Source organism: Lissotriton vulgaris, chromosome 11 (genome assembly GCF_964263255.1).
Source record: "Lissotriton vulgaris chromosome 11, aLisVul1.2, whole genome shotgun sequence".
Lineage (NCBI taxonomy): Eukaryota > Metazoa > Chordata > Amphibia > Caudata > Salamandridae > Lissotriton > Lissotriton vulgaris.
In genome coordinates, this window is record NC_141699.1 from 125,894,352 (window position 1) to 125,906,462 (window position 12,111).

At 44.2% G+C, this 12,111-nt stretch overlaps 1 protein-coding gene across 1 annotated transcript in view; it reads right to left on the reverse strand.

The window, feature by feature from the left end:
* Positions 1-1,830: 1,830 nt before the first annotated feature.
* TMEM233 (transmembrane protein 233) overlaps positions 1,831-12,111 on the reverse strand; it is a 200,576-nt gene continuing 190,295 nt past the window's right edge. Inside the window, exon 3 of the mRNA XM_086942882.1 lies at positions 1,831-4,641. Within this exon, the coding sequence (XP_086799008.1) occupies positions 4,630-4,641 (12 nt within the window). The 3' untranslated portion in view covers positions 1,831-4,629. The remainder of the gene's footprint in view (positions 4,642-12,111) is intronic.

Genomic DNA, 12,111 nt, shown 5'->3' on the forward strand with positions numbered 1-12,111 from the left:
GATTTACCACACTGTAAATCCACATGTAAACTTTATCATTACCGTGCAATAAATCAGACTCACTACTGTGCAATTGCAAGTTAAACCCCATGGAATGGGGTATTAAAATTTTAAACCCATTTTACTGGTCAGTAATATCAATTCACAATTTTGCGGGGTTTAACACAAACATCTACCACCTGCTTCCGAGCATGTTGTGAATGTATGTGGGATCACTAGCTGGGGTGAAGGGGAAGGGTATGGATATGGAAGCACTAGGGAAGGGACGTGAAAGGGTATTTCTGGCAGGGAGAGCATTGTTTAATTGCCCTTGTTTGAAAATAACAGACAAGAAATGGGGCTTGGCTGCAGCATTTTGCAGTGTGGGATTACCGCACAGTAAAACCGGGTCTCGTTCTCCCACACCGTGGAAAATCCGTCCTACTTAGAATCAGGCAGAGCAGAATTACAATACAATACAATACCTCTGAGCCTAAGGGCTTTTTAACAAATCACTGTTAAATTTAGTGTTATACTGACCAGAGGTTCCATTTGATGTCCACCATCACTAACAAAATATTTGTATGCATTAGTCTTTCTAACACCTTCCCACGTGCAATGAATTCTTGGATAATTATTGTCTCAATGGCACAAAAACAATCTACGGTACGTGCTTCATATTGTGAATGCTGGTTCCTTGATCCTCAGCAACTATTTGTTCACTTTTGTGCTCTGTGGGTTTTTGGATTCTGAGTGAAAGCCTTTGATAACTGGAAACGGTTTTGGCTGTAGACATTGGGCCTGATTCACAGAATGAACTTCAGACTCAATCCTAAACTTACTACTATTTTGGAATTCACAGAATGAACTTACTACTTTTGGTATTCAAAGAAGTTAGGATTTTGTCTTAAGTTTGTCTTAAGACATACTTAAGACAGACTTAAGACAAAATCCTAACTGAAGTCTGTCTTAAGTCTGTCTTAAGTTTTTCTTAAGAAAAACTTAGGACAAAATCCTAACTTCTGTGAATACCAAAAGTAGTAAATTCATTCTGTGAATGCCAAAAGTAATAAGTGCATTCTGTGAATGCCAAAATAGTAGTAAGCTTAGGATTGAGTCTTAAGTTCATTCTGTGAATCTGGCCCATTCTTCTTCCAGTGAACCTTGGTTGTAAGAAAGATTGAACCCTCTGTAAGCGCCTGATTCACAAAATGTTATTCCATGAGTAGGTGTGAATTGTTATTGGCTATTAGAGCTCTCTATACAATGTTGTCGGATAAGGATAGAGTATTTGCCACACGTGGTAAATACCTCCTAGTCCTATTTTTCAACAGCAAAATGAGGAATAACATGATGAATCGATCCTTAGCCCACTGAATCTGAAAGTTTCACCTATTGTTATGGGCCATTTCCCCCAATAAATCTTGGCAGGTTTGACAAACAGGAATTTATCAGGGAAAAACCACAACGGTGTAATAGTTATCACACAACTCGTATTTCCGATTTCTGCGTAAACATGTGTTCACACAGGGATCAGAATTTAGCCCTAAACTCGTAGTAAGTTGGGAGTAAGCCACATATACTCATTGAAAAATCTTTATGATGATTGACTTACAGAGCAAGGCAGATAGTCTTAGCAAGGACCTTCCAATATGCTGAAAATAATGTTGCATCAGTAAATAGCTGCAGGCAACTCACAACCATGACCAAATCCTATTGACAATTTGGAATAGAAACAAAACAATCGGATGGTCCAAAAGTTTGAAAAGCATTGTTTCCCTTTCTATGTAACTCAAAACCAACCAGGTTTGCCTTCTGAAACATCACCTCGAAAAAATGGTCACACTTGGATGCAGTACAAATCCACAGATTTTATTATTTACATTCTCAAAGCTGGAATAGGTTTGGCCAGTGCCAACAATATACATAATAAATATATTTGAAAAGAGAGAGTTAAAACAAAATTGTCTACCAACATCCCACATCAATGCCTGTTGTAGGAGTCAATGGAGAGAGCAATGTGTGTGATACTGTTGGATTGATGCTTCTTTGGCTTTTGGGTCTTAGGAGGTTTGGGTTGCAGCACCTTTAGTTGTGATATATGTTTTACTGGTAACTTTAAAAACAACTAGGTAAGTGACCATCATTTTATTACAATATAACCTGCAGAACCTTCTGAGGAAATGCTCTAAAAATGGATGTCAAGTAGAAAGGATGAAAAGTTATATCCAGTTTAAGACCAGTACGGCCGGATTCACAGAGGTTCTTCTGTGAATGGTTTTTTCATACCTTCACCTTATTTGTTAATTTCTCTTAAATTTCCAAGTCTGATTTACCAAGCATTTCTCAGGAGAAGAGGTGTGTGACTCTATAGTTGGGTCTACCATGTGAATTTCCAGGTGTCTGAAATGTGTATACCTGGAAGCTGCAGGTTTATAATGCACAAAAGGTTTTTTCTTTGCGAGTTGGTAGATCTTCCTCCTGTAAATACACCGGTCAAGGCAAAGCCTTTACTAACACACGAATATCCTGAGAAAAAACTTTGTAACCAGGTCCATAAGGTTGACACATCAACCATGTAAGCCCTGCACACATGCAACATTTAGACATGCTACTCGTCCCACCTTGTAGTTTTTGTAGGTTAGCTTCTGTTGGGTTTCGACAAAGTGTGAGTGTGTACTAAATGTTGTACTGCTCACCACTGAATTGGTTATTCCTCTGGCTGGACAGTATTTGATTGCAGTAGTGAGTGATTTTTAAGGGTTAGATTTTTAGGATGGTGAGTGCTAACTTGTAAATTGTGTGCTCCCATTTGTGTCACTGTTTAAGAAAAACAATTGATTAGTTGAGGTTTATCAGTCTAAGAAACATGCACTTCCTCGCCAAGTAAATGCCTACTTTTCTGTCTGTATGATGTGTGACAGATGGACAGGGGGAGTTATCCACCTGCCTGCTTTGCATAACTCCCTCAACAGTATAGTAAACTTCCTCCAACACTGTTCAGCTTTGCTAGAAAAAGACCCTGATAGCCCCCAAAACTTTGCCTGCAAGGTGTAAACAGATAAGAAACTTTTAGAAGTTTTCTAATTGACCCCAGGCTTCTGTTGCAAGTATGTACATACTCACTCACTCATTCACTCACACACATGCCACACAGAGTAACACATGCAGTCATAGTAAGACGTAAGAAGTTGGCAATATGTCGGACAACAGATAAGTCATGCATCACATGTTATACTGGAAAGGCTTCATTCTAAATAGGAGTACTGTCTCTGACAGTCAGCTCATACAGTTTACGGGTATTGCATCACAAAGTGAGTATTAATTTGAACAATGGTTATTCTTTGAACCCCTAGTCAAGATGATGATTATTGTAGACAAAAAAGGAATCTAAGTGTCCCGGCTGCGTCTGGTAAGAAGTTTAAAGATAAAATCTATGCCCGGTAGGTGCCATTATCCTTGCTCAGCCTATGGGTCTCAACTTGCCCCGCTCACATCCTTTTGTTATGGTATGGTGTGGGTATTTATATAGTGCTTACTTCCTCGGAAGAGGCGCTGCAAAGGATCCAACCATGGACTTTGAAAAGAACATCAGTATGGTTTGAAGTAATACAACTGACTGAGAAGAGAAATTAGCAATGGAGAAGAACTCATTAGATTTGGTTGAATTTGATCAAAGTTTTTGAATATGGGTATTGGGATTTGTATTTTTAAACTAAACTAGTTATGGTACATAATTTTCAGAACCAAAAAGTAGGAGCAGCAATAACAGAGCAAAGCAGATAGAATATGTGCAGAAGTCCCCTCATTGTGCACCCAATCTCAATGTTAAGACAAATTCAATAAAGAAGGCACTATCTCGCTGCTATAGCTCTAGTCAATTAAATAAAAACATTTTGTGTGAAAATTTGCAAAATTACAGAGTAGAATCCATTGCCATCCAGATGCTTCACGTGTGGCATTGCGATGTTATAAATGTTGGTACTTGTAGAAAGAGGTCAGCAAGTTAACAGGTAGATATAAACCTAATTGAAGGCTCTTAAAACATAATATAGTAAAACAAAAATGCAAGATATCCATCACATGGTTAGTGTAAGAAGGAACACAACTTGTAAGACTGACATGAAGCATAGAAAAATAGAGGAAGGAATCTGTAAACACTATTGGCTGAGGACAAAGTATGGTAGAGATGATGCATCATTATGCTGTTTTGACAATTATATTTTTTAATGGGGAGGATCCATTGTGCCTAACTGATTTTGGGTTACCTTAGATCCCTGAAAAACAACCATTGTAGGATAGTTTGTTGATTTTCTTTTTAGTTTCATATTTATATTTTATTGTAAACACTCTAGATGTGCAAGGCTCCGCCAAGCCCAAGGAACCTCAGTGCAATCAGAACAGAGTACTCAGTTTTCAAAGGGAGGAACTCCCTAAGTCCATGGTGGAGGATCACTTCATTGCAGCCAATCCTTTTCTTCCAAATCTGGTGACAAAGGTTCCGACACGCTGACGTGCCACTCTCCGCTCATCTACCAATCACTTGCCTCAGGAGACGCTTGAGGGGCTGTGCTGAACAGTACAGGGAAGGTATGTTTTCTTCAACGTGTTCCTTGGGTTTTTAGAGGAAATCCCAGATGGCTTTGGCCTTCATACTATATGCTGCAAATGCAAACAGAGAGAATTCAATAAGTGTTTAAATTATTCATCGCCTAGGCTTGACAGTTGCATTATTTAAGCGCTGAGTCCTATTAAAGCAACTATTTCCTGGATTAGTGGTTCAATATACTGTTGAATAACAACATTAGGTTTCAGTTCATATCACTCACCAGTTCTTTGATATGTGAGATCAGACTTTTTTATTAGTATTTCTAGCCACTCTAGAAGATGGCTTCCCTTGAGACTTTGAATTAGCTGCTGCTAGAACTTATTGCTTACTTTGTGTCTTACACAAATGGCTTCCTTACCTGTGCGTACAGTATTTCCTTAACCCCCCCCTCCCCCCAATCAGATATAGGGGCCCCTATTTTGCCTTTAAGTAGGAGGTCCATACCTGCAAGAGCAGGAAAAATGCAACCACTAGGTTAATTTCATGGTATGTATATTTGTATAGTGCATGACTGACACTGGTGTGGCCTCTCAGTGCTGTGTGATGTCTTGGGTGGGAATTACTACCCAGCTCTGGCAGGGATGGATGTGTGTTCCTACAAACCTCTGGTACATATGAATCAGCGTTCCAACACAGCTCCGGGAGGTATGGGTGTGTGTTCCTGCACAGTTCCGGGAGGTATGGGTGTGTGTTCCTGCACAGCTCCGGGAGGTATGGGTGTGTGTTCCTGCACAGTTCCGGGAGGTATGGGTGTGTGTTCCTGCACAGCTCTGGGAGGTATGAGTGTGTGTTCCTGCACAGCTCCGGGAGGTATGAGTGTGTGTTCCTGCACAGCTCTGGGGGGTATGGATGTGTGTTCCTGCACAGCTCCGGGAGGTATGAGTGTGTGTTCCTGCACAGCTCTGGGGGGTATGGATGTGTATTCCTGCACAACTCTGAGTGCTATGGAGGTGAATTCCTGCACATCTCTGGGAGGTATGAATGTACGTACCTACAAACCTCTGGGACATGTGAATCAGCGCTCCTGCACAACTCTGGGAGGTATGGGTGTGTAGTCCTGCACAGCTCTGGGAGGTACGACTGTGTGTGTGCCGGCACAGCTCTGGGAGATATGGGTGTGTGTTCCTGCACAGTTCTGGGAGGTATGGGTGTGTGCTCCTGCACAGGTCTCGGAGGTATGGATGTGTATTCCTGCACAGCATCAGGTGTTATGGAGGTGAATTCCTGCACAGCTCTGGGACGTATGGATGTGCGTTCCTACAAACCTTTGGGACATATCAATCTGCGTTCCTACTCAGCTCCGGGAGGTATGGGTGTGTGTTCCTGCGCAGCTCTGGGAGGTATGGATGTGCGTACCTACAAACCTCTGGGACTTGTGAATCAGCGCTTCTGCACAGCTCTGGGAGGTATGGGTGGGCATTCCTGCAAACCTTTGGAACCTATCAATCTGCGTTCCTACTCAGCTCTGGGAGGTATAGATGAGTGTTCCTGTTCAGCTCTCGGAGGTATGTGTCTGAGTTCCTGCACAGTTCTGACAGTTATGGATATGCATCCTGCACAGCTCTTGTTTACATGTCTATAGAGGTCTGAAGAAGTGAGGGTTGGTGTGGGGTGGCTAGAGGAGCTATGTTTTTCATACTTTATATTCTGCATGAGTTTTGTGTCTCTAGGGGGCATATTATCAAGCAGGCGAAATTAAATTATCGCCGCTTTTGTGGTAGTTTTCGGCTGCAAAGCGGCGATAATTTCATTGCCCTATTGGCAAGCTGTCGCTAACATCAGTTAGCGAAAGCTTTTAGGTTATAGCGAGCGGTTTGGGGTCCGCTTTGCATGTCAGCGATATTTATCGCTAATGACATGCAAAGTGGGCGTACCCAACCAGTTAGCGACTGAATGCAGTCGCTAACGTCGCTATCGCCTATCAGCAAGGCAGGCGTAGCGATAAAAAAGATAGCGCTAAGCGCGAATATCGCTAAAAACAAACACCTGCTCAGACCAGTTCTTAGCCATTATATCCAATAGGAGGTGGATATTCTGGCTAAGACCCTATTGGCGATGATGCGTGAATATCGATGGTTTTCTAGCTATATTCACGCATTTCGCCACTATCGCCGGATATTTTATCACTTGGAGATAAACGTTGCTAATAGCACGTTATCTCTGCAATAAAATCCGGCGATGCTTGGCAATAAAAAAAATGTCGCTGAGCTTCTTTAGCGATAAATATCGCTAGTTGTTGATAATATGCCCCTAGGTGCGGTGTGCAAGTCTTGAAGGCCGGATCGGTCTCTGCAGTACTGCAGTTAATCTTAGAAGCTGCGGATGGCTGGTGTCAGGGGCTGGATTTCCTGCGTGTGTATTGAAGGTTGTATGTATTGCTTGTGCAGTGTTTGCTTAATGAGTTCTCATTAGGCGTGACCCAGGAAACGTGATGATATATCCTTACCTGAGGAGTGACCTATACCGGCGGTACCTGCTAAATCCAGCCCATGAGTTACAATATGAGGGTGCAGTCAGAAATATGGAATTACCGAGGGAATCTGTACTTCTGGGCCCAATTCTCCCGGACGTTCCACACTTTCTCCTAGACTTTTCCCCAGAGATTTCTTTTGTTTTAAACAGCTGGAATCTCTGGGTGAAGTAAACCGGTTTGCGGTGTAGCCATGGCTCTCACACCATAACTGTCGCCATCAGCCTCATTAGAAGTAGGCGGCCTCTTGTAATGAGGTCCCAAGATGTTTTTTTAATTTTTTTTATTTTTATTTAAGTTTCAAGAAAGAAAACAGAAGCTGACAATTCTAACATAGAAAAGCCATCAGGACAATATATCAATATATGCAATATATCACCACAAAACAATGGATTACAGAGCATGGTAATAGGCAACGGGTGATTCCCCACTTGCAACTGTAGACAGTGTGTAGACATCTAGACCACAATCTTCATTTCAAAACATGGCAAGCATGAATATGAGATAAACCATAGGGGGAGCATGACCAGAAAAGGCACAGGCAGACCCACCCCTCCAGTACCTGAAATTCCAGAACATACCTAGTGGCTTAAGCAAATTAAAACAATACAGAGTCGCATCATACAACTAATCGTCAGCGGTGTGTACATGTACAGGAGACTCAGGCTGTTTCCGAGCCCAATCTAGAAATGGTTCCCATATGTTGAGGGGCCTTGAGGTTGGGGGCGTAAGTTCCCAAAAAGTGCTCAACTGTGTGTAGCCATACGTGACATCATGCAACCAATCCTTGATTGTGGGTGCCCTCTTCTGTCCCCAGCAAATAGCAACCTGTCTTTTAGCAGAAAGTAAAAGGAGTGCATGCAGCTTACGGTGCTTTGGCGGGGTATCCTTCACATATCCCAGAAGGCCCAGGACCGGGGAAGGAGCATCCACACAGGCTATCATTTGTTTCACAGCAGCAAAAATCTCAATCCAGAATCGGGCTACCTGTGGTCATTCCCAAGCAACATGCAAGAAAGCGGCAGGAGTATATTTACAGCGCCAGCAGCTCTCATCTTCCCTAAGCTTCATACGGTGCAGCCCCACAGGCGTCCTGTACAATCTATGTAAAAATATAAAATGAATCAGGCGTAGCCTATAGTTTGGAGAGATTTCAGTGAGCTGTCTACAGCAGAACTCCCACTGGTCTTCTGTCAGCGGCGTGGATAGCTCGCTATTCCAGCCCTGAAGGGACGTGGGATTCACCACCAGGTTAGTGTTTTGCATTTGGGTATATAGACGCGTGAAAAGCTTGCGGGGGAAGAGGATTTCAAAATTTTCTCTAAGGAAAGCAATGATGGAGCAGCCGCAGGGAACCCGTCCCATAGGGCCCGGCATGCCGTACGCAACTTGTGATGTAAAAAGAGCTCTGCAAAGGGTGTAGCCTGATCTGCGGCCGCTACTGGGGGAGGCCTAAACTCATCCTGACGATACATGTCTGCAAAAGTGTGGAGGTGCATGTCGTGAGCTTGAGTTTTTCTGATACCATCCAGGATACACGGAAGCATGGGATTCTGAGCCAGCGGGATGGAAGGAGCATAAAGTAATGGGATATCTGCCCTCTTCTGCAGCTCACCCCACTCCCAACGCAGAGTACACGCCGTGTCCACATCTCCTCGGCGACACTGTGACGTCTGATATACTGCCACCTTGATCGGGACAGGGGCTGCCATATCAATTTCAACTGCCACATGTGGCTGGTACGGTGTTGGGTGGACCCCAAATTGCAGAAATTGTGCCTGAGCACATAGAGAGTATAGGTGCATGTCTGGGGCTCCTAGGCCACCCTGCCACAGTGGGAGCGTCAGGAGATCCCAGGAAATTCTGGTTTGTCTACCGGCCCAAACCAAGGAAATCAGCTGAGATCTAAGGGTGGTAAAAAAATGTAGTGTAAGGGGGATTGGCACATTGACAAATAAATAAAGGAACTTTGGTAATATAACCATTTTCACCGAAGCTATTTTCCCAGCCACAGACAGAGGCAGGTTGGACCAGAGTGCAACCTTCTCCTCTAGCCAGGTAATCGCCCTTCCAAATGTAAGTTCCATATCTCCTGTGTGTCACGGCTCAGCCACACCCTAAAATATTTGACTTCCACGGCTTCCCATCTCAAAGGGAACTCAGATGTTTTTTGGGGTGTGCCATCAGTCAACGGAAACACCGCTGATATTGCCCAATTGATGGAAATGCCAGCAAGACCCCTAAAGCGAATGAACTCCCTGAGGATTGGGTTCAGGTTCTCCTGAGGTGTGGACGATGTACAGGGTAACATCGTCCACATACAGCGAGATCAGTAGACTCTGGGTACTAAATCCAATACCCAGGGCAGTGTGGTACTGTCTGATCCGGGCAGCCAGGGGCTCCAGAGCTATGGCAAAAAGCAGGGGCGAAAAGGGGCATCCCTGTCTAGTGCCACGCATTATGGGAAATGGAGCAGAAAGCAATCCGTTAACCCTTTTCGGAGCCATCGGCAGAGTGTATAATAGTCGGATACGATTAATAAAGAGTGGGCTCAGACCCTTACGTGATAAAATGGTCAACAAATATGTTATGTTATGTTATTTTGTGTCTTTTATAGCGCTCGGCTACTCAAGGAGTGTCCCGGCGCTTTATTGACAACCTGAAAAACACAAACACAACACATAGATTAAAAGAGAGCGGGGGCAGCAGAAAAAAGAAGTCTAGGAGGCAAAGAGTCAGGTTTTCAGGCTCTTCCTGACGGCCAGCAAGTTTGAAGTGCTGCGCAATGTCAGAGGCAAAGAGTTCCAAAGCTGTGGAGCCCGAGACTTATAGGCAAATAGGGCCATTCAAGCGTGTCAAACACCTTTGTGGCGTTTAAGAATATAGCAGCAGCATGCACCTCTGGATGGAGATAATGTAGGACGGAGAAAAGTGTCCGCAGATTATGAAAGGTCGACCTCCCAGGGATAAACCCTGATTAGTCTGGGAATGCAATCATAGGGAGCAGAAGTTGCAACCTATTCGCAAGTCGCGTAGCGAGGATTTTGACGTCCATGTTTATTAGGGATAGTGGCCGATAGAAATCAATCTCTGTTACTGCCTTCCCGGGTTTTAACAGAGTGATGATTATAGCTTCCCTCATGGACTGGGGTAGGACGCCCACCTCAAGGGCTTCCTCATAGGCGCAAATAGTAAATGTAAATTGTAATGTAAATTGATACTTGTATAGCGTACTACTCACCCGCAAGGGTCTCAAGGCGCTTGTACGAATACCGCTGTGGAACCCATCCTGGCTTTCCCTGTGAGGCGTCCACTCCTGGGCACCCCCAAGGTGGAGGCCAGGCATCCTTAGCGTTGTGGGGGCCGTTGTGGAGATTAAGCAAGCTATTGCCCAGAGTTGCAGAGTGGGACTCCATGATTGGAATAGGCACCGAGGCGAGAATTATCAGGTCCGTGGAATTTTGAGCCCAAGACCCACCCAGGCAGGGAATTGAACCCTGGTCCCGGGCTAGACTTCTGCATCAGGGTCTGCCGCTCTAACCATTGAGCCACACTTCTCCATAGTGTGGGTGCCAATTCCTCCACATATGTTTTAAATAACGAAGTAGTCAGGCAGTCAGGCCCAGGGGCCTTATCGAGTGGTAAGCTCTTTATGACCTGAGCTACATAATCCGCCGTGATGGAGAGGTCCATATATTGCCTATGAACATTATTGAACCAAACTATCGCAATGGAGTCCAGAAAGTCCTGCAAACACTCCGGGCTCGTCTGTTGTGTGGTCCAGTGTAAAGATTAGAGTAAAATGTCGAGAAGGTGTCCAAGACATCCGACTGACCCCTAATAACGTCTCCATCAGCGGTGTTAAGCTTGTGCACAAACATGGTGGATCTCGCTGGACGGATCATGCCAGCCAGCATGCGGCCTAGTCTGTCTCTCTCACCATACCTCCGCACTTCAGCATATTTACCCAGGAATTTGAAATCGCGCTGGGACTCTTCGGCAAATTCAAATAGTTTAGCTTTCAGGAGTGCAGCAGAGTCCGAGTCATTTGTGGAGTAAAACTGTTTTTCAAGATCTTTTATCTGAGCTTCCAGGGTAGAGATGCTACCCCTAATAGCCTTCAATACGCCAGCCTGTCTAGCTGTACATTGACCCCTAATAACCACTTTAAAGGCCTCCCATAGTGAGGCCTCGGTATCCACTGAGCCAGCATTAATAGAGAAGTAGTCAGTAATATCAGAGTGGATTTCTTCTTTAAATGCCTCATCTAGGAGAGCATGTGGGGGCAAACGCCAAGTGAAAGAGCGGGGTGCATTTGGGAGTCGTACCCTAAGCATACATGGGGCGTGGTCTGACAGAGCGCGCCAAGTGGAGGACCTCTAAAGGCTCAGGTAGCAACATCCCGTGAGACCAACCAAAAATGCAGGTGGGCCCAGGCGCTATGGTGACTAGAAATGCACGTCCCTTCTCCGAGTAATGGATGATGGATACGCTACACATCAAGTAAGTCACCATCAGACATAACAGCTTGTAATGCAGCACTAACTTGTGGATGTAGGGCGCGAGGCATGCCCCATCTGTCTAGGTCATAGTTCAATATAACATTGAAATCACCACCCCAAAATATCGTACTACAACCAGTAGTTCTGATTCTAGATCAGATATCACAAAAAATCTAAGATCTCCGCTACACCCCCCAGTTTACTATGTAATAGTATGAATCTTCCCTCAGGATCCATGAAGATGGCGTTCTCCTGCTAGTCCACCCCCTTCTTTATCAAAATTGCTACTCCATGAGCATAATTGGAATAGATAGAAGAGTACACTGATCCCCACCTATTGTGGCGCAATCTTTGGGATGGTGTGACATTTAAATGAGTTTCCTGTAAGAAACATATATCAATGTTGGGTCTGGTTAGATAGGCATGCACCAACCTGGCCTTACTATTGTCGTTTAACCCCCTTATATTACATGTAAGAAAATTCAGTGTATCAGTGTGCGGTCTGGCATAAATTGTTCACATGCAAAATGTTAGTCCAGGCAAGGCGTAGA